Below are 23,683 nucleotides of genomic sequence, written 5' to 3'. Positions count from 1 at the left end.
CAACCTGCGGTGGTCGGGGGCAACGTGCAGTAGTCAGAGGCAATCTGGGGGGAATTACGTGTGATTAGGAGCAACCTGGGGGGGTTATAGACAATCTGCGGTGGTTACGGGCAACATGGGGTGGTTATGGATAAACTGAAGTGCTTATAGGTAATCAGGGGGGGGTACATGTAATTTTGGGTGGTAACGGCAATCTGGTGTGGTTACGGGCAATCTGGAGGGGGTCACTGGCAACGTGTGTGAGTTAGAGGCAAGGTGCGGTGGTTAGGGGCAAGGTGCGGTGGTTAGGGGCAAGGTGCGGTGGTTAGGGGCAAGGTGCGGTGGTTACGGGCAACGTGCAGTGTTTATGGGCAACGTGCGGTGATTACGTGCAATCTGGCGTGATTATGGGCAACCTGGGGCGGATACGGGCAGCCTGCGGTGGTTACGGGCAACCTGGGGGGGTTAGGGGTAATTTGGGAGTAAACTGCAATTATTACTATAATAAAAAGTGTGTGTTTTATTTTTGTGTATGTTTTTCACTTTTTGTACTTTATACATTTATTTTCACTATGTTACTATGATTACTGTGATATTTTCTGTCACAGTAATCATAGTTCAGTGACAGAGACCAAATTGGTCTCTGTCACTTAAAATTTTCCGAGATAACTGATTCTGGAGCGCATGCGCACTTCAGAATCAGCCTGGACGCCGAGGAGGACGGAGCTCCAGGATCAGGTAACGTATATGGGGAAGGGGGGGTCACTGGGGGACGGGGGTGACAGGGGGGGTGGGGGGCGACACTGTATCACTTTTTATCCCCTGTCACCAATGATTTATGGTGACGGGATAAAAAGTGCTTTTTTGCACTGGGAACAGGATATAGTATATACCGCTGATCGCCTGCTCCGGGACCACACGGGGGGGTCCCCGATCACTGCCCCATGCTCTCCGCTACCTCCGGTGGCGGAGAGCATGGGGCTTTGATCATTTATTCATTTCCATCCCTGCGAACAAACTTCGTTTGTTCGCAGGGATGGGGGCGGCCATCTTGGATGTGATGGCCGCCCGGGGAGGGATAGTGATCGCCCACTAGGGGGGCTGATCTGGGGTCTGGGGGATACATTTTCATCTCCCCCCACCGTGGATTCACGGTGGGGGGAGATGTAAGGTGGCGCCGGTAATGCCCGGTACCGGCGGATCGCCGCTATAACGGTAATAGCGGCGATCCGCCGGTATCGGAGGACGAGGGGAGGGGGCCGGGGGACACACTGTTAGTGGCGGTGGGGGGAGGCAACGTTCTGCAGCCTCCCCCCGCTTCCCGATCGGCGGGAGGACACGGAATCTCCCCATAGACGCTGCGGTCGCATTGACCGCGGCGTTTATGGGGTTAACTGCCCGGGGGGAGCGCGGCTCCCCCCCCCGGGCAGAGGCAGCAGGAGGAGGCTGTGTCACACAGCCTCCTCTTGCTGCTGGATCTTAGATAGGGTCAGCGGGGGGAGGCAGGGAAGCCATGACGTCCAGGGACATCATGATGCGTTTTGCCACTGCTTTTCATGACGTCCCTGGACGTCATATTGGGGGAAGGGGTTAATAAGTGAGGTACAGTACATGTTGAAAGTCACGTCACATACAGAAACAATACAGAGTAGGGCTGGGCGATAATGGCCTAAATCAATATCGCGGGTAATCGTACATGTAGTTGCGGTAATAATTGAATGATAATTATGGCATTCCCCTTTTGTAAACCACACCCCTTTTAATAAGCCACACCCACTTGACTGTGCCAAACTGGCGGTATTTTGTTTCAATAAAGTGTAAAAAAAAAAAAAAAAAAAAGTAACTCAATGAGCAGCAACCCAAGCTTCGTACACACTACAGGACGTGTATATACACAGGTATACAGCTATGTACACACTACAGGACTTGTATATACACAGGTATACAGCTATGTACACACTACAGGACGTGTATGTACACAGGTGTACAGCTATGTACTACAGGGGCACAGAGTATATATGATGGGTATATACTATATGCAGATGACGGTACAGGGACACACACTATAAATGATGTGTATATTTTAGATAAGTGACAGTACAAAGGAACTGTCATGGGGACACTATGACTGGCACATTATGGGGGGCTGTAGGTGGCACTGTTATGGGGACACTGGCACATAGGGGAGCTGTAGGTGGCACTGTTATGGGGACACTGGCACATAGGGGAGCTGTAGGTGGCAATGTTATGGGGACACTGGCACATTATGGGGGGCTGTAGGTGGCACTGTTATGGGGACACTGGCACATTATGGGGGGCTGTAGGTGGCACTGTTATGGGGACACTGGCACATTATGGGGGGCTGTAGGTGGCAATGTTATGGGGACACTGGCACATTATAGGGGGGCTGTATGTGGCACTGTTATGGGGACACTATGACTGGCACATTATAGGGAGGCTGTAGGTGGCACTGTTATGCGCACACTGCCACATTATAGGGGGAATGTAGGTGGCACTGTTATGGGGACACTGGCACATTATGGGGGGCTGTAGGTGGCACTGTTATGGGGACACTGGCACATTATAGGGGGGCTGTAGGTGGAACTGTTATGGGGCCACTATGACTGGCACATTATAGGGGGGGTTGTGAGGACACTGGGGTAAGTTATCAGTCACCACAATACAGGTTTCCATAGGTGAATATAGTGATATCATTCCCTGCCTCATAGTCCGTGTCCAGTCAGGTGACCCCCGCTCTCCCTCTCCTCATTACAAAGCGACGAACACTTATCATTGCTGTAGTGTTACACAAAAATACAGCAGACCCTGACCTTTCCTCTGGACGAGCTTCCTGCAGTTAGCGACCACCTCAACCACAGTCCTGTAAGCATGCCCGCTGACACACCATGCTGCACAGTTGTCCCTCTATGTCCTGGGGTGAAGGGTGTAAAGTGCCGGGCTGGGGGTCCGCTCTAAAACAGTGCCAGGCGGGGGGTCCGCTCCAAAGTGCCGTGCCGGGCTGGGGCTCGCTCCAAAGTGTCAGGCGGGGGGCGCTCTAAGACACTGTGCCTGGCGGGGAGTTAGGGGTTCCAGGGGTGCTTAGATACATGGTTCCAGTCTCCTATGTGCTGTCTGTGCGTCCCTGTACAGAAAGTACTTATGAGCCCTCTTCCAACCTGTGCAGCGCTTAAGGTTCAGAGAGGGAGATAGTGAAAATACCATCCTGGCAAAGTTGAGGTCGGTTAACCGACGCCAGAGACGGTATCGGTATTTTCACGGTATATCACCAAGCCCTAATACAGAGCATTACAGAGTTGCAGTCATATAAACAACTGGCAAACATTGCAAGAAAGTCTCTCTAAATGAGTCCACATTCACATTGTAGCAGACAGGAGACTGCCCTCCAACTAAGCAGTAAGATAAGTAACTAAAGGCCCTTCTACAAGGCTTAAACACTGTGTCTTCCCAGACCCACATTTTTGTTTACTCAGGTAACTGTGCTGCTAATAAGGACTTAAATGGCTGCATGAAAGATGCGATCAGCCTAAGATCAAGAGGTTTCGCATTCATCTTCTGATCGTGGGCCCTTTTGCATGGGCCAATTATCAGGGCGCAAACCTCTTTGAATTTTCAAGGTTTTCCTTAGGCTCCTTTCACACATCATTATTATACTGTCCGCAGTAAGGATTCTGGGACAGTATTCTATCCATTATTTTGTACAGATCTGTTGCTATGTGAGAGGGTCATGATTCCTGCTGCAAAAATTACTGGCAAGCATTAGCGGCACAAATCCACTCACTTCAATCTAATGGCCCTATTCCACCGGACGATTATCGTTTGCATAATCATTAACGATCTCAAACGACCACTATTTCGAAAGACCTGAAAACGTTCACTCATTTCCATGGAACGATAATCGTTACTTATGATCGTAATTGCGATCGTTTTTTCTTCGCTATTTATTCGCTATTGCGTTCGTATCTATTGCGAACGACTGAATGATGTCTTATTCAATGCGAACGATTTGCGAACGAGCAACGATAAAAATAGGTCCAGGTCTTATAAAGCGATCAGCGATTTCTCGTTCAGTCGTTAATCGTTAACTGCATTTCAACAGAACGATTATCGTTTAGATTCGAACAATTTAACGATAATCTGAACGATAATCGACCGGTGGAATAGGGCCCTAAGGGTCCGTGCCATTGCAGACAGGGACGGATACACAATACTTGTACAATTCTTCTACAAATACTGATACTTTTTTCCCCTATAATTATTTACAGGCCCAGCAGACCTGTGAACACTGTAACCACATTTTTGGGGACTATTACTGTGGTATATGTCATCTCTATGATAAGGACAAGAAGCAATATCATTGTGATGGCTGCGGTATATGCAGGTACGAACCAACAAAGTGTTATAGTGCATTTAATAATGGGGGGGAAGCAGGACGTGACACATTGGCCCAGATTTATCAAGCTACCCACACACTGGTTTCTCCTACAGCAGCCAATTGCGGCTCAGGTTTTGTATCTTAGCCTGCTCTGATGAAATGAAACCTGAGCGGTGATTTGTTACTGTGGGGAAAAAAACAGACCATGTGGGTTCCAGGCAATTTGATAAATCTAGACTATCGGACCATTTGGCATATTGTTTTGGGTGTTCAGTAGCAGCTGTATACCCCTTTTGGGGTTTCCTCACACACTCCAAAAATTATAATACTGTAGCTTGCTGGCTGCTACCGTGCATACAGTTGGCATCCGCCATGTGTTAAAGTGTCACTGTCATTTTATTTTTTTTATTTTTTTTGCAGAAATCAATAGTACAGGCGATTTTAAGAAACTTTGTAATTTGGTTTATTAGGCAAATATGCCATTATCTGCATTTAAAAAGGCTTTCCCCAGGCCCCCCCCCCCCTCCTCTCTCATTCACTGCTCATTATCAGGAAATCTCGACTCTTTTACATCAGTCGAGTCCTGTCTGTTCTATGGAGGAGGGAGAGGAGTCGGCAGCAGAGAACAAAGGATTACACAGCGGGAGCTGTGTGAAAGCCGGTATTCAGAGGTCAGAGAGGTCAGTGCTGACTTCAGAAGAGATAGCCCAGTGATGTAGCTGTAAATTAACTCTTTGTCGTCCTGTTTTGGTGCCTCATCTCCCTCCACCCCTCCCCTCTCCATAGAAAATCATGAAGACGTGGGGGGGAGCTTCAAACTGCTTTTTAATGATAAAAATGCATTTTTCGGCTAATAAACCTTATTACAAAGTTTCATAAAATCGCCTGTACTATTGATTTCTGCAAAATAAATTTAAATAGTGACACTTTAAAGGGAATCTAGAAGCAGGTCAGACATATCTAACCTGCTCATGGATTGCAGTAGGACAGGGGACGGGGAGTGTGAACATACCTTTATTACCAAGGTCTGCTGCGCCATTACTGATAAATTAGATTTGGTGCATTTGGGGCAGTTCTGTAGCCCTCAGTGTATTGATGTGCCAGCTATACTTACCAGTCCCTGCACTGATGTCACTCTCTGCATAGGGATTTTCCTCTGGGTATTCCAATTTGTTCCCCAATACCATAAAAAAAATATTGAGGGTAGATTGTGGACCCAGTGGAGACAAGGACTGATGGGATAGCCTCTGTAGAGTGCCGAAAGATATGTCAGTCATATGAATAAAAAAAAGGAATATCTGACATTACTGACAATTAATTTTTTTTGTTTTTTAATTTTAAAATCCGTCAGGCTCTCCTATGTAATAATTATTAGGCCCGACATGTCAAGTTGTCTTTACTGTCTGTATCCTCTATCTCTAGTGAGTGAAAATGTCTGTTTTTCTTTTTCTTTTTTTTTTTTTTTTTTTTTTATAGGATTGGCCCAAAGGAACTGTTTGAACACTGCACAAAGTGTAATTTATGTCTGCCGTTAAGCGTCAAAGTTAACCATAAGGTAAGAGATCAATATCTGTTTGTTTAGTGTGTAATAAATATGTTTGACCAATATGACAAAATAATGGAGCTGAATGGATTTGTACAGAACACTAGTAACGTTAATGCTGGGGATCGTAGTGACACTTATTAGATTTGTAAAGATACTTTTTTTTTTTGTTGTTTTAAGCCGTGATAGTACAGAAAGTATTTTTGTTGATAATATTTCTTTGTTGTAATTATTAAATCTATATATTGATTTCCATGTTTAGAGAATTGGATTACTGTATGCTGCTGTAAATTGGACTGCTATTATCTTGTATACAGTATATAAGTATATCCAAGACTGAGGATTTAGCAGAAAATCTTGAAAATGTTTTTTTTTCTTTAGTGCATAGAAAATGTGTCAAGGCAAGACTGCCCTATATGTTTAGAGGTAAGTACTAGTCGGTAATGTATTATTGTACTGCTACTTTCTTTGTACAGTTCATATTGGTATTTTCCTCTCTGTGTTCCTACCACATAGTGTTGCATTTTTAAAATGTTTTAATAACAAGAATTTTTACTCTCATTGGATTCCTTTTAGTCCCATTTAGGAGAGATATTGGCTTGGTTGTAACATCCCTGGTATATCAGTCTTGTTCTAAGGCTTTTACATGAGCCAAACATTGACTTATAGGGATGCTGAGCAAGCTTGCTTCCTTCTGGGAAGAGAATTGAGATAAACACAGCTTGAGCATGCTCAAGTCCGATCATTCGGCATTTGAATACCAGGGCTGAAGAAGCTGGATGGAGCCCTAGGGAGCTAGGAAAACATGGATACGGCTATAGATTATTTTCCAGGACTCCCTAGGGCTGCATCCACCTTCTTCAGCCACCGGTATTCAGATGCAGAATGATTGGACTCCAGCATGCTCAAGTCACACTCATCTCTAATCAGTTTATTTCTGTTTCCTTGTTGCCCAAACGGAACAAAGAAACCGATGGAGCATTAAACACTCTTGTGAACCCAGCATCCTTTTGTTTGTCCTGAATTGGCTTTGCACGGTAGTAACCTTTAAAGGGGAACTCCAGGTAGAGGTAAAAAAAAAAAAAAAGAAACTTCTGCAGAAGCATATAGCATTACTTACCTATCTATCCCAGTTTTGAAACTACCAAAAATCCATTTGCTTTGGGGGATTTCCTGGTTGAGCAGTTGTACACAGTACTACAGGTTCCAGAATGCAATGCTTTCCATCAGCTGTTCATCACAGTCCTCCACCCTGCCCATTCCCCGCCCAAATCTGTTGCAGAACATCTAGGCTGTGTTCACACATTGCAGTTTTATTGTATTACTGAATTATTTGCAGTACTTTATCATTTCATCATGTTCCCACCAACATAGAACACTGTATTCTCTACCTGTAACACCACACAGCGCTGTATTCTCTACCTGTAACACCACACAGCACGCTGTATTCTCTACCTGTAACACCACACAGCACGCTGTATTCTCTACCTGTAACACCACACAGCATGCTGTATTCTCTACTTGTAACACCACACAGCACACTGTATTCTTTACCTGTAACACAGCACACTGTATTCTTTACCTGTAACACAGCACACTGTATTCTCTACCTGTAACACCACACAGCACCCTGTATTCTCTACCTGTAACACAGCACACTGTATTCTTTACCTGTAACACAGCACATTGTATTCTCTACCTGTAACACAGCACACTGTATTCTTTACCTGTAACACAGCACACTGTATTCTCTACCTGTAACACCACACAGCACCCTGTATTCTCTACCTGTAACACCACACAGCACACTGTATTCTCTACTTGTAACACCACACAGCACACTGTATTCTTTACCTGTAACACAGCACACTGTATTCTTTACCTGTAACACAGCACACTGTATTCTTTACCTGTAACACAGCACACTGTATTCTTTACCTGTAACACAGCACACTGTATTCTCTACCTGTAACACAGCACACTGTATTCTTTACCTGTAACACAGCACCCTGTATTCTCTACCTGTAACACCACACAGCACCCTGTATTCTCTACCTGTAACACCACACAGCACACTGTATTCTCTACTTGTAACACCACACAGCACCCTGTATTCTCTACCTGTAACACCACACAGCACACTGTATTCTCTACTTGTAACACCACACAGCACACTGTATTCTCTACCTGTAACATCACACAGCACACTGTATTCTCTACCTGTAACATCACACAGCACCCTGTATTCTCTACCTGTAACATCACACAGCACGCTGTATTCTCTACCTGTAACATCACACAGCACTGTATTCTCTACCTGTAACATCACACAGCACGCTGTATTCTCTACCTGTAACACCACACAGCACGCTGTATTCTCTACCTGTAACATCACACAGCACCCTGTATTCTCTACCTGTAACACCACACTGTATTTTCTACCTGTAACGCTGATATTGGAATAAAGTAAAGAACTTTTTTTCATGTAAACTTTTTTTTTTAATTTCCTCGCACATATTATGATCAAGCATCTTTTATCTTTGAAGTTGAGCCCCATAATAAGGAGTTTATCCGATATTATCTTACATGGGATATACTGTTGATGCCTTGTTTCTTGTCCAGGTGGAATTAGCAGTGTCGGCTCTGATCCTCTCTGCCATTTAGCATCATGTAATTGTGTTACTGCATCATTTTTGGGAATACGCTGCAGTACTGCAATGAAACTCCAACATCTGTGAACACAGCCCTAATTTCACTGGAGAGTTTTGCACAACCAGCGAAGTTGCAGCAGCTGCTTCTGGCCGGTCAGAGATGGTGAATCACTCAGGGGATTGGTTAATCCAGCCAAGCCTCCTGTGACATCACACCCTGCCCCCTGTCTGCATTATCAGCCTGTGCTCAGCAAACACACACAATGTGAGACAGAGGCATGGAAGATTTGTCTTCTAAGGTGGGAGAGCAGTGGGAGCAGGCGACAATGTGAATTGGCACAGAGGCCAGTTTTCTTCACTTTCTGGATTTCTATTCCCTACCAGTGTGGCAAAACCGTACAGATATGGTAATACATTATATAGACACATCTATATAACTTTTAATGTGCTTTTAATAGAAAACAAGTTTTCCTCATGTGGAGTTCCCCTTTAACCAAGATTTGCAGCATATACAGTTAAGTGAGGAAAAGAAATATCAAGGTACCACAAATCACCTGTAAAAAGCCATAGTTGTAATAAATGTATCCAATAAATATTAGTCTCTTGAGTTTACCATTATGTTCCCAACATAAAACAGTGCTAATACCCTTTCAGTTCTCGTGTCAAATATGTTATTAAGACTAGTGAAAAAGCTATAGCCAGACTCACGGGTAATGCCAGTGCGTTACTACTGAATTTCAGAAAGCGTGCTGTCGTCTTATAGTGTCATCATGAAATGTGGATTTCATAACCTCATAGATATTACTAGATCTGACTATAAATCTGTAAATCTTTTGAGCTTAGTACCATGGATATTCTTTGTTTGATATATGGATATTATATACTAGAACTGGTGTATATAGATTTCTCTGTAAAGCCTAAGAAGTCTCAGTTTATTACACATTTCTGCAGGGCACTGAATGGTCACATGGATAGGATTTATCTTTTTTAGTATTATTTTGCTGATTTGCTCATAATCTGACTGCCATCCAAGCAGAGGTCGCACTACATAAACATACTCCTCAAAGCATTTTTAGGGAGTATTTTTAGCCAAGCAGTAATAAAAATAAACAACACATAGACAGCCATTGTGTTGAGAGGTTGTTACTAGGGATGAGCGGATTTACACTAATAGTGAAACGAAGCACTTTGCTAGTACCTGCGGTCGGCTTGTGAGACAGGTGTCTTTGAACTCAGTGCTGCTCGGCTTCAGGTGCTTGGAAAAGCTGGATCCAGTCCTGGGACCAGCGAAGCGCTTTGTTTTACTATTACTGTAAGGCTGGGGTCATACTACGTTTTTGCTATCCGTTTTTTTTCACTGTTTTTTTGCAATAACGGATTAAAAAAAAAGATGCATTTGTGTGCATCTGTTCTTCCATTGACTTCCATTCTAAAAAAAAGGATCATTATCTTTAATACCTCTTATAAACTTGTCAGGTTTTTTGTTTGTTTTGTTTTGCTTTTTACCACCACACTCAAATTCCCAGAAATCACATCCAGACCTATCTTTTCCCAGACTACCTGAGGCTGCATCCAATTTCTTTAGCCACTGGTAATCAAATGTCGAGCGATCAGGGTCCTATTCCACGGGCTGATTGGGCCCGATCAATAATGTAAACGAGCACCGATCTGCTAGATCAGCGATCGTTTACTGGGCCTATTGCACAGCCCGATAATCATTTAGCGAGGGCTGCAGGGACATAGTTGCCGATGTCCTTGCAGCCCTTGCTTAAACACCATACATTACCTAACCATGTTGCAGGGCTTCTCGTGCGCTCCTTCTTCCTCCCTGTCCCGCACGCAGCAGCAGTTTCTATGGGTCCTGTCTGAGCTGACAGACCGCTCAGCCAATCACTGACTGAAGCTGCTGCTGCACGCTGTACCGGGAGGAAGAAGGAGCGCAGAAGACCTGCAACATGTGTAAGTGATGTATGGTGCTTGTGAAATCGTCGGTCACCCGTCGGTTGGTGCCCGATGGTTTTAGGTTTGAACCTAAGTAAACGATCAGCCGATGACAGCTGTTGTCTCTATTTCACGGAGCGATAATCGGCCGAATCGGTCCGATTATCGCTAATGGAATAGGACCCTCAGACTCCAGCATGCAGAAGTCGCTTTCATCTTACTAATATATCCTCTGGTTATGAAGGGGGCTCCTCACTTATCCCTCACAGCAGTGACTACCAGAGCATGCATACATAGCAGTCTGTCATCCATTCCTCATGAATACTCTTCTGTATTTGATCACACCTGTTTGCCAAACGGCAGAATATATATTTTTCTCCATACAGAAAAAAAAAAACTCCAATGTATGCTACACTATGTTAGCAGTTTGACAAAAAAAAATAGCCTTAGTACTGGACACATAATATAGGGATACTTTTTAGAGATGAGCGAACCATGTTTTCCAGGCAGTCCTCAGGCTGCATCCATCTTCTCCAGGCAGCGGGATTTAAATGCAGATCATTTGGGTTCATGCAAACTCGAGCTTTCGGCAAGTTCAGTCATCTCTAATACTTTTCGTCTGTGTTTCAATCCCTGTCCTTGACCAGACATTCTATTAGACATTAGGGTATGATCAGATGAGATAGATTTTTACTGCAAATCCACATGAGTAATCAAACAATGTTAAAAAAAATAAGATTAAGATCCACAGCATTTCTACAATTCAACATTTTAAAATTGAATGCACTTAGAGCAGAGATTTCTGTAACAAACCACATCTAGACGTATTGCACCATACATTGCTGTGTAGTCTGCAGTGAAAATCTGCATTCATTTTGTGACATCTGAAAATTCTTTCATTTATTGTACAGTAAATAAAGCAATCTGTCCTAAGCTTTATGCTGTCCTATCTTAGCGGAGCACAGAGACCCTTGCGGTGTAGAACTTGCTAATGCAGCAGATCTTGCACAATCACTGTATATCTTCTGCACACTAAGCCGAGGACACTACCAAGCCTTGTCCAGCTGCCTCTGATTAACAACTTTCTTTCAATACAGTAAAGTTGTTAATCAGTGGGTGCCAAAAGCACAGCTCAGAAATATTAAAGGGCTTTTCCAGGCAAAAAAGATGGATGGCTTATCCAGGTCATTGATCAGTGGAGTGCTGATCACCCCTGCCGATCAGCTGTTCAGTGCCTGTTCAGGACAGCATAAACAAAATGGACTGGAGCTGGCACTTACCGGTATTTTCAGAATGTTTCTGCTAGTGAGGACTATATTGTGTTTATAACTCTGCATGCTTTTGATTTCTCAGCAGATAAAAGGTTACACTCTAAATCTTTTTTTTTTTGTATTATTATACAGGATTTACATACTTCCAGAGTTGGTGCTCGTGTTCTCCCTTGTGGACATCTTTTGCACAGGTGAGAATGTACCGAAATAAGGCACTTTTTTTTTTTTTTTTTTTTTTTTTTACTACATCTCAAAGCCTAATTATTTTTGTGGAACTGAAAAAAACAGGACTCTAACCTGCTGTTAGGTTTCCATAGCACATGGGGCACTGAGTGTGAAGGTAAAAATTTTTTATAGCTGTGCTAAGCAGTGCACCAAACCATCTAATTTGCATATTAAAGTCAAGATTTAACAAAAAATTATGCTGAGGATAAAGGTAAGGCCGCATTCACATGTCACGTGTGGAGGGGTGGTGCAAGGTTAGGGCACAGATACTCCAAGTCACGGCCGTTGGGCACAAGGCTGCAAGTTTAAAAGTTGTTTTTTTATGACAATAACTGCATCACCTGCTGAACAGACCCCAGGACAGATCTTGGATTAAAAGCAGCTATCCGAAGGTACAAGCGGTTTGGGAGGGGACAGATTGTGGGTACAGAGTCGCTCTAAAAAGCACGTGCGGTGAAACAAACACTGAGCGTTACAATTTGGATAACATTGCTGAACCCAGACATGCGGAAAAGTAGGAAAATTTTAGAAAACAGTATACATTTGGTATCTCAAAAGCCTTATTTTATTGTGTGTGTCTCATGTCATGTCATGTCTTATGGAGTGCAACATGCAATGCACTGGAATGGCTTGTCTGGAAAAATTGCAGTTTTTATTTTGCACCATCAATTTCTGAAAAACACTGGTAAATATCGGGTCAAAATTCTCACTTTACTCCTAAATAAATTCCTTGAGTTTCCAAAATGGGGTACTTTGTCGGGGTTGTGCATATGTGACATGGGACTCTAAAACCATTCCAGCAAAAGCTGTACTAAAAAATGGCGCCCATAAGGCAACTGTAGAGTCTAAAAGCTCTGTCTACTCCTAGATGAATTTTCAGATGGATTAAAGGGAACCTGTCACCCCCCGTACCGGGGTGACAGGCTCCCGACCCCCCGTTAGAGACCCCTATACTTACCTCATCCCGCCGGGTCCCGCTTCTGGATTCGGTCGGGTCCCGGAGATCTCAGCCGCTGCAGCCCGGCGCGCGCGCTGAGAGATGAGTCCAACACCCATAGAGAATGACAGGAGAGTCCAGCGCTCCGTCATTCTCTATGAGTGTTGGACTCATCTGTCAGCGCGCGCGCCGGGCTGCAGCGGCTGAGATCTCCGGGACCCGACCGAATCCAGAAGCGGGACCCGACGGGATGAGGTAAGTATAGGGGTCTCTAACGGGGGGTCGGGAGCCTGTCACCCCGGCATGGGGGGTGACAGGTTCCCTTTAAGTTTAAAAAATGGTGAGACTTCTGAGGTGGTTTCCAGTACCATGATACCATGGGGCATTGCAAATGCATATGGCACCCTAAAACCATTTTAGCAAAATCTGCACTAGAAATAATGCCCAAACTGTAGTTTTTGGCTTCAAAGAGGCATTGCTATCCTGTGTTCCTTGTGAAAACTTGAGCCAAAATTTTTATTGAAAAAAATGTCAATAGTATTTTTCTATGGCGTTATTACTAAAAACATCATTCACCTTAGGCCAGGTTCACATTACATGTATTGACTCGGACTCAAAAGCTTAGCACGTTGAGCCCAAGTAAAACCATGTGTGCATGCCTGTAATCATCTGAGTATAGTCACGTGTTGACTATGTACTGGCCAGTAAAGTTTGCTGATTGGCAAAATTGTAATGTCAACCCGTATGTGTGTGTGTGTATATATATATATATATATATATATATATATATATATATATATATATATATATATATATATATATATATATATATATATATATATATATAATATATTGTGTGTGTGTGTGTGTATACGTGTATATATTTTTATATATATATATATATATAAGTGTAAAAGGGCACTGTCCAGAATTGCATAATCCTAACATACTGTGTGCAGATTCTGTGCATTTTGTAAGGATATGATTGTGATGTATTATAAAATGTAATTTGTTGTTGTTTTTCTTGTGTCCCTCCAGTACATGTTATGAGGATATGCTTAAACAGTAAGTATATTATAGTACTCATCGCCCTAAATGTCATTTGTGCATCCTGGCAGAATGTTTCAAACTGAATCATCGCATTGTACGGCTTACAGCAACCCAGCAGATCTGCCCTGCCATTGATGTCTGTATTTTATATCTGGCCTTTTCTGCATACCAAAGCGATGAAACCGTTCTCCTAATCTGATTTAAGATACTAATTTCTGTTGACCTGACTTTTGATATGGGTCTGACCTTCGTTTGGCTCGCCTGGTCTGCAGAATTTAATTTCTTTAGAACAGAACCCATGAGGATGCTGTAGCAGAATTACTGCTGGAGATTATTTATATAGATGGTGCATAGTAATGTGCACCCTCTCTAATCTGCATATGACATTGGCTCTAATTATGCCTAAATAGCGTCCCGCATCTTGATTAGGTTACAAACTGCGGAATATAAATTCAGTGAATATATATAGCACGGCTGAGTACTGAAGGTAGCCGTACACATTGTATTGCTTCTGTACAGATGTGCTGAACTAAATACGATTGCTATCTCTATAGAGGAAAGCAGCTACCAGGCAACTGCAGTGCAGACTAGAATTGGCAGAAAATAATCCAACATGACTCATCCTCTTTTGTTCTGGGAATGGAGGGTCGCTGGAGTCTGCTGGCAGCCGTGGACATTTGATTATTGGTGAATACGGAAATTAACAGGATCTGCCAAATCTTATATTTATTTCCAGTATTTGGTATGCTTTTTCTTTTTATAGGTTGATGGTACGTTAGGTTGGTGATTGCATATTCTTCTACAATTTGTGCATAATATATTTTATTTGTATAGTATCAACAGACTCTACAGCGCTTATGTGTAGAAAACTACAGCTTTATACCTTTTATAGAAATTCATACTTAAAACATTTTGCCTTTTACAATTGCTGAAGTTCAAATGCAAATACCCTGAAAATAAGCCCTAGTTAGTTTTTGGAGTATGCTTGAAATATAAGCCCTAGTTACAGTCAGAGCCTCCAGCACTAGGTTATGTCACGTGACCTTCCGAAGGCGGAGAATAGGAATACCGTAGCTCTAACACGGGACGATTATCGTGCGAAAAATCCTTAAATCGTTTGAATTTAAAAGATAATCATTCTATGTATCTGCAGGCAACGATCGAAAAATCGTTCATATGTCGATCGTTGATTTAGATCTGAACCTAAAATTATCGTTAATCGTTCGCTGTAATTCCACATTCGTTCGCTCAAGTCCCACAATTGTTTGAACGATCGTAACATACGATTATGGTTCTGTGTAATATGGTGAACGATTTCAGGTTAACGATAAACGATCTCTTTGCGATCGTTTATCATTAATCGTTAAACGCTCTGTGTAATAGAACCGTAAGTGTCCTATTACACGGAGCGTTTTTTAATGACTAATTATAAACAATCGCAAACGAGATTGTTTATCGTTAACCTGAAATCGTTCACTATATTACACAGAACGATAATCGTTAGTAACAATGTTATTGCGATCCTTACTATGATCGTTTATTCCTTCTGATCCCAGCAAAGCAATGAACAATGTGCAATTACACTGATCGATTAGTGAACAAATGCGGAACTTGAGCGAACGAATGTGGAATTACAGCAAACGATTAAAGATAATTTTAGGTTCACATCTAAATTAACGATTAACGTCATACGAACAATTTCTCAATCGTTGCCTGCAGATACACAGAACGATTATCATTTAAATTCGAACGATTTTTCGCACGATAATCGTCCAGTGTAATAGGGCCCTAAGTGTCCTGGACAAGTGCCCCGCTACCACCCGTCATTGCAGGGCTAAATCTGTTCACCTGCTTCCTGCTCCTCCTGAGTCGAACCTCCTGAGACCCCAGAATTTGGACAAATTTACGAATCTGCGAATAGATTTGCTCATCTCTATCTGGTATACTGTATAGGTAACAGTACATTTTTACCCCAAGACAAGTTCAAAAAGGAAAAGCTACACAGTGGAGTACAAAAAAAAGGAAACCTGCAGGATTTGCAGGGCAAAAATCTTACTGCTTTCTGCAGTAACAAAAATGAAGGAAATATGACATGTAAGACAAGAAACACTGTATCAAATCAAGTGACATTTAAGTGAGAAGATTTTGACTTTATTTCTTTACCTTCTGTTATTACAGGGGATACAGGTGTCCACTATGCATGCATTCTGCCCTGGATATGTCCAGATACTGGAACCAGCTAGATGAAGAAGTTTCCCAGACACCAATGCCACCTGAATATCAAAATATGAATGTGGATGTGAGTGGATCAACATGCTCAGATATTTTATATTCTCTAACCTCTCAATCTCTTTAGCTTGAACTGGTAGTTTTTATTAACTCTCAATAATTTTTTTTAAATATATTCATTACAAAGCCCGTTTTATACCCAGCAGCGTCTATAATTGCCTAGATTCCATGGTCAGTGGCAGTGCAGCATCTAGGTAATTAGTTCTGGTCACTTCCGGTGATGGTCCCCACCAATTGCAGAGGGCTGATATGGTAATGCAAAGCTGCTTCTTTAAGAGAGTTTTTTCTATTTGGTAAAATATAACAAAAACAAAATAGATTCGTCATCTTTCTTATCTAACAAAGCCGAAGAATTAAAGCAAATCTTTAGGTACCTTTGACCGCCTAAACCACCATTACCCTTGTGTTACTGCGGTCATGCACCTCTTTTTAGCTACGCCCTGGGGCAGGCACTAGGAGGAAAGAGGAGTTGCAGGCCTAGGGCACGGATGTGCTAGGGCCCTACTCACTGACTGCTCCTCCAGATAAAAAAAAAATCATTTTTATGAAACTGTCCATTTGGATCCCAGAACCCCACATGGAATGGCCACAGCAATGCAATGGTATGCGTGTGGGGGGAGGTCCTGGGTGACTATGGAGGAGCTTTAAGTTAGCATGACAGTTTTACCACTCCCGGGTAAAAACAAGACCCCAAAAGTTGCAGAATTTTATGTACCGTATTTGCCGGCATATAAGACGACTGGGTGTTTAAGAGGACCCCCAACTTTTCCAGTTAAAATATAGAGTTTGGGATATACTCACCGTATAAGACTACGCCTCTTCCAACACACACCAAATAAAATTTAATGAAAAACATTAGACAGCAGCGAGATCTGAGAGGCAGAGAAGTAGGTACAGTAAGACCGGTAGGATACAAGGGTGGCCAGGCGGGTGAAAGAGGTGTGCTTTTCTGGGCACTGCTGTATCTTTTTTCCATATCCTGGACGCCTGCAGCTTGCTCTGCCATTCATACAGTCGCCGCATACGGCGGGGATGTGGCAGTTTTTGAGTCCCACCACCATATGCAGCGAACGCAGATTCTCCAGTCCAAAGTTTTTCAGCACCCGCCCTATAAGACAACACCTGTCATATAAGATGAACCCTGACTTTTGAGAAGGTATTCCTGGGTTAAAAAGTAATCTTATACACAGGAAAATACTATTTCTTTTATCTCAACCTATAAATGTTTTTGGGTTCTGCCCAAATAAGTCCTCATATGCTCTGTTAATCAATCCTTAAATGGAAAGTATAGTTTTTTAAAAAATTACTTGTCCTAGCGACAGGTCCAAGTTTTGATTGGTGGGGGGGTCACTCCCTTATGCTTTCATAAGCAGAGCTGAGCATAAAAATGAAGGGACGCAACACTCAGCCAAGTGCTTCTGCCCCTTCATTCTAACGATTGGTGGGGGTCTCAGCACATAACCCCATCCACAAATGGCATGTCAAAAGTGTTATTTTTTTTTGGTTTAGCGATAGGTACCCTTTTTAAGAGGTTTCTATTGTAGTTTAAACCATTTACTTACGGATAATTCTATTTTATTTATTTTTTAATTTACAGATTCTATGCAATGACTGCAGTGCAAGATCAACTGTACCCTTTCACATCTTAGGGATGAAATGCGATAGTTGTAAGTCATACAATACCGCACAAGAAGGGAAACCTGTATCACAGACACCAACGGATGAGTAGTCTGCAGTCGACCTGCATGGTTGAGTTTGATAAACAAATTGTTAGAGCTTTAGAACACTGGTCCTCTTGAAACAATGCAAAAAAATTTTCTTAAAGGAGCAACGTCTAATTACGTATAGTGTCTATATTGATGACCGATACAATAGATAACATTCAGTATGATTGTAAAATTTGGATCCAGATGCCTGTTTTGTCCTTTACAGCTATAGAAATAGGTGGGATAATAGTTATAATCTGTTATTTAACAAAATCTCACCTATATCATGCACAGTATTAATAAAGCAGGGCAAAACATGTAGTAATAAATACATATTATCGGGTATGCAATATCTCTTTGAAGTGTCCCATAAACATGGCTGACCAATAGCTGTCCCCCTCAAACCTCTATACATATAAATGCTCAGGCAAGCCTTTGTGTGTTCTTAATGAGGATTGGAGAGTAAACCATTATCAGACAGCTCTGGCAGAGGCTTATCTTTCCTAGAACAAAGGATCAGGTAGTGAGGCACGGCTGGGAAGGCAGCTTTCACAAAGTGACCATAAGGCTGGTTTTTGCAATCTGTTCAATGTATCTGTTTTTAATTGGTTACTTTTAACGGACAGAAAAACGTAGTCAACATTACTTTTGTGTTCATTAAAAAAAACGCATCTGTTTCGATTTTATTTTTATTTTTTTTATTTTACTAATGGAAGTCAATGGAAAAACGGATCCAAACGAATGACACACAATTGCATCCGTTCTTTCCATAAAACGTATATGTTAAACTGATTTCAAAAACGCAGTGTGAACCCAGCCCAAGCCGTATAGCGTTTGTTTGTTTTTCCCCCCTGGTTGGAACAGTTTCTGGTTTGGGAACATTGTTGGCTTGTTTTGTACTTTTAAAGTTGATGTATACAGAGTTTAGGAAACAAATGAGAGGTTAAAGAATAGTTTTTACTGTTGCATGGACAAAAAGTGATAAGGCTCCGGCATCCTCTTAGTCTGTCAGGTGAGGCCCAGGCATCACTTTGCTCTATTGGTTAAGGCTCCAGTATAAAGTAAAGTTTAAGCTTTAGGGTGCCTTCACACCTACCGGATTCACAGCGTATCTCACTTCTGCGGATTCGAAGCGAGAACCGCTGCGGATCCGGTATCAATTCATCCCTATGATAGCACATATTCGCAGCGGGATTAACATCCCGCTGTGAATATGTACTTTAACTCACTGGTGCCCGCAGCCCCGCCGTCGCATCCCCCATCCCCGGTGGCGGCATATCCCCCCCCCCCATCCCGGCCACATCCCCCCATCAGCCCATCTCCGGCCTGCCGCCGCGAGCATACATTACCTGCTCGGTGTCGCGGCTGCAGTGAGGCTCCCGGCTCCGGTCCCGCTCAGCTGATCTGAGCGGAGCCGGGAGCCTCACTGCAGCCGCGCCGCCGAGCAGGTAATGTATGCTCTCGGCGGCGGCGGGCTGGAGGTGGGCTGATGGGGGGATGTGGCCGGGATGGGGGGATGCGACGGCGGGGCTGCGGGCACCAGGGAGTTAAAGCACATATTCACAGCGGAATGTCAATCCCGCTGCGAATATGTGCTATCATAGGGGTGAAGTGATACCGGATCCGCAGCGGTTCTCGCTTCGAATCCGCAGAAGTGAGATCCGCTGTGAATCCGGTAGGTGTGAAGGCACCCTTAGACTCCTGCAGGAATTTTGCCAGCATATAAGGTATAAACGTAAAACTTACGTTCCACTTAGATCCAAGGTGTTTCAGAAGTGCTCTGTGTGAAGGGGTATAGACATCTCACGATTTGTGACAGGGGTAAAATTCAGACACAGTCACCCGTATAGGAGGATTAAATAACATGCTTATGTTTGTTCTTCCTTTTATAGCGTTCATTTATATTAAGTCAGCAAAGGTTCATTTATAATAAATATTCAGGAAACATCCGATCTGCAGATCTTGAAATACAGTTATTTCTGCTTTCAGTTTTTTTTTTCTTGTCACTTCAGTTTTTATTAGAAAATTTGTTAAAAAAAATAAAGACAAAAATACTGGCAATACAAATCAATGTTTCCACCTTTTCATTTATCCTATTTTGTTTTAAGTAGCAGTCCAAAAAGTAAAAAAAAAAATAGTTGTTCTATTAATCTTTCTGTATATTCCTGGTGGTGTTAAAGGGGCAATCTGGAGGAAAAACAAGTATTTTTTACTCGACTGGTAAAGTAACAAAATTATGGTATATAGATTTGTAAATTACTTCTGTATAAAACAGCCTTCCAGTACTTATCTGCTGTATGTCCTGCAGGAACTGGTGTGTTTCCAGGCTGACACAGTGCTCTCTGCTGCCACCTCTGTCCATTTGGTGGCTGTGCAGGCACAGTGAGCACTCCACTCTTTGCAGGAACAGTTGTGTCCACATTCTCAGGATGTTTTGATCCCCAGCAATCGGCTTGCTATTACCTATTCTATGGCTAGGGGATACCAAGCTGCGATGGTACAACTACAACCCCTTCTAAGTATTTATAAATTGCACAGGTGACAAAACCAACAATATGAAAATAGCTTTATAGAACAACTGGTGCCCAAATCCCTAAGAATGTGACGTTCAGTAATGGAAATCCTGACGATCTGTTTGAAATACTGTTTCTCTACACATTAATGTCTCTTTAACCATAGTTTTTAGCATTTGGCTGCTGGGTGGAATTCCAGAACAAGACAAAAAAAAAAAAATCTCCAACAACATTTCATTCTGAATAAACAATGGGATGCACTTTGACATTTAATCTATGTTTGATGGCTATCGAAAATGTGTAGCAAAACAGTACATCATGTTAGATGATAAAGTACAGAAACTGATGATATTGTGGCGTTTTTTTATTTTTTGGATGAAAGAACTGTATTGGATTGACAGACAGCAACCTGCATTTTGTGGTAAAAAGAAAATTTAAAGGGGATATCCGGAGAGCAGGAAAGGTCCTAGCCTTTCTGCTCTCGGGCACTTAACTTCCTCCGTCTGCCCGTCCTTGCTGATACTTCCGCCTATCAGAGGAGGGGAGGAAGCCTAGTGCAGGTGTGGGCAGTCAACAGTCGCTACATGGTGTAAATAATGTTGCAGCGACATGTCAGTTCTTTGAGCGGAGGTGCACAGGCCATCCCATAGAGACACTGTGTGACACTGAGGCAGGTGGAATTCTTTCTGTTTTTGCTCAGTGTGAACGTACCCTAACATGATGCCCATATCTTAGGTAGTATTTTTATTAAGACTGGTTCTCTTTTAAAAGAAAAAACAAAACACTAGCTCTAGAGACATGTATATCACTGGCCCACTAGAGGGCAGCCAAGATATCTGAATTTAATGAGTGATCATGCTAGAATCATGGAAGTCTTCATAAATGGTGTTGGTGAATTATTTAGTGGAGTTATGAGCTTTTCTAAAAATAACAATGCGCCCGATCAGCACCTCTTTCCGTTCTGTGTCTGCAACCTTGACAGACCACATAGACTTGCATAGAAAGTCCATCTAGGTCAGGTAAATGCGCTGAAGTCCCTCGGCTTTTCCTGATTGGTCACGGATTGAACAGTCAGACCCACACTGTTTAAAAGTTTTGAAATGTCTCTGACATATCAAAAAGAAATAAAAAAATTTGTGTCACTTACTTTGCAGAATTATGCTGTTAGAAAATTGTCAGAAGACGACCACATGGTCCAACTAGTCTGAATATTATTTTTTACCTTTGTAAGTTCGTATAGAAATATGAATATTCTGTATACAAACTATTGAACAATAGGGTGTGCAGTAATGTTGTCTTCTCCTGGCTTCCTCATAAGCCATTAAGTACTGACAGAGTGTGCACACAGAACATGCTTCAAGGCTGCCAGAAGAGGACAGCATTACTGCCCATGCACTGCCTTGTTGTTCCATAGCATGTGAGGCAGGGGTGACAATACACAAAACACAGGAGCACCACCCTCTAGCACTAGAAGGCCCCTGGAAAATATGACTGTATTGGTGTTTTCCAGACAGTCCTTGGGCTGCATCCACCTTCTCCAGGCAGTGGCATTCAAATGCTGATCTAGTTCGCTCAACATCAGAAAAGTGTGTGGGTTTGGCCGGACACGTTTCTGATGTTCGCTCAACACTACCCATCTCTATTTAGCATATTTGGATATAGTCTGGTGCAAAATGATAACCCAAGGAAAAGGTGAGACCCAAACACCTGAATATAAAACTATAGAAATTGTTCTTTTTGCTTTAACAGACCTGCAGGTGTATAAAATCAAATAAAGGTACTGGCCAACATCCAGGGCAATGGCTTTCCTAATGCACACATTTCCACTAGACAAGGGGAAAGAAGAGGTCCGTGGAGCCTAAGTTACGAGTCTCAAAACACAGGCCTGTTGCCAAGGGGTGCCTCCCAGTGGGGAGATCACCAAACCACCCTGATGCATAGCCCCTTAATCCCTTAGCGACTCATGACGTATCTGATACGTCATGGTGCCGCGGGGGGAGTTCAGAGAGGGGTCCCGCCGCAATGACTCTGATCCCGGCTCGGCAATACATTGCACTGGTCTGCAGCAGGCCAGTTCAATGTATCACCGATCTAATAGATCTTTGCTGTGTATATACACAGCATTGATCTCTGAGAGATCAGTCCTGTGTATATTGAAGTCCCCCAGGGGGACTTCTAGTTAATTTTTTTAAAATAGAAAATCGCCTCTCCTAATAAAAGTCCAAATCACCCCCCTTTTCCCATTTTATAAATATAAATAAACAAACATAATTGGTATCGCCGCGCGCGTAATCGTCCGAACTATTAAATTATCTCATTCCTGATGTTGCACGGTAAACGGCGTCAGTGCAAAAAAATTCCAAAGTGCAAAATTGGCCATTTTTGGTCGCATCAAATCCAGAAAAATTGTAATAAAAAGCGATCAAAAATTCGCATATGTGCAATCAAGGTACTGATAGAAAGAACACATCATGCCCCATAGACCAAAGGATACAAGCGCTATAAGCCTGGAAATAGAGCGATTTTAAGGAACATATATTTGTTAACAATGGTTTGAATTTTTTACAATCCATCACATAAAAAAAAAGGTTATATACTGTATGTTACATATCGTTGTAATCGTAACGACTTGAGGAACATATATATATATATATATATATATATATATATATATATATAACAAGTCAGTTTTACCCTGGGGTGAACGGCGTAAACACAAAACTCCCTGAAATGAAAACAATTTTTTTTTTTCAATTTGACAGCGCAAATTATTTTTTTTCCGCTTTCGCAGCATATTTTATGGGGGAAAAAAAGTCTGTCGTTGCAAAGTACAATTGGTGTCGCAAAAAAATAGGGCTCATGTGGGTCTCTAGGTGAAAAAATGCAAGTGCATCCTCTTTAACCTGACACAGGGATAGAACGGCGCCGTCACGGGCAAGCCGGTGCTGCGGTCTGTTTTTCGAACCGCGGCCTGGTCCCCATGTATGGCGCCGTACTATGCACTGTTACCGGCCGGTGCTCAAGCACTGGAGGCCGGCCGGCCCGCCCCCAGTGGGAGGGAATCCCCCGCCCCTGTATGACGCGGCTCCATTGATTCTAACGGAGCCGCGTCATAGAAATTAGGGAATTCCCTCCCACAGGGGGCCGGCCTCCAGTGCTTGAGCACCGGCCGGTAACCGTGCATA

At 42.7% G+C, this 23,683-nt stretch overlaps 1 protein-coding gene across 3 annotated transcripts in view; it reads left to right on the top strand.

Moving 5' to 3' along the window:
- The window catches only part of RCHY1 (ring finger and CHY zinc finger domain containing 1), a 29,256-nt gene extending 10,126 nt beyond the window's left edge, over positions 1–19,130 (top strand). For all 3 annotated transcript variants that reach the window (XM_069976771.1, XM_069976773.1, XM_069976772.1), the window contains exons 3-9: positions 4,263–4,378; positions 5,849–5,927; positions 6,297–6,341; positions 11,911–11,969; positions 13,979–14,005; positions 16,169–16,289; positions 17,877–19,130. In XM_069976771.1, the coding sequence (XP_069832872.1) occupies positions 4,263–4,378; positions 5,849–5,927; positions 6,297–6,341; positions 11,911–11,969; positions 13,979–14,005; positions 16,169–16,289; positions 17,877–18,008 (579 nt within the window). In that variant the 3' untranslated portion in view covers positions 18,009–19,130. The remainder of the gene's footprint in view (positions 1–4,262; positions 4,379–5,848; positions 5,928–6,296; positions 6,342–11,910; positions 11,970–13,978; positions 14,006–16,168; positions 16,290–17,876) is intronic.
- Positions 19,131–23,683: the final 4,553 nt, after the last annotated feature.

Source organism: Dendropsophus ebraccatus, chromosome 7, assembly GCF_027789765.1.
Source record: "Dendropsophus ebraccatus isolate aDenEbr1 chromosome 7, aDenEbr1.pat, whole genome shotgun sequence".
Taxonomy (NCBI): Eukaryota; Metazoa; Chordata; class Amphibia; order Anura; family Hylidae; genus Dendropsophus; species Dendropsophus ebraccatus.
This window is presented reverse-complemented; position numbering and strand designations above follow the sequence as displayed.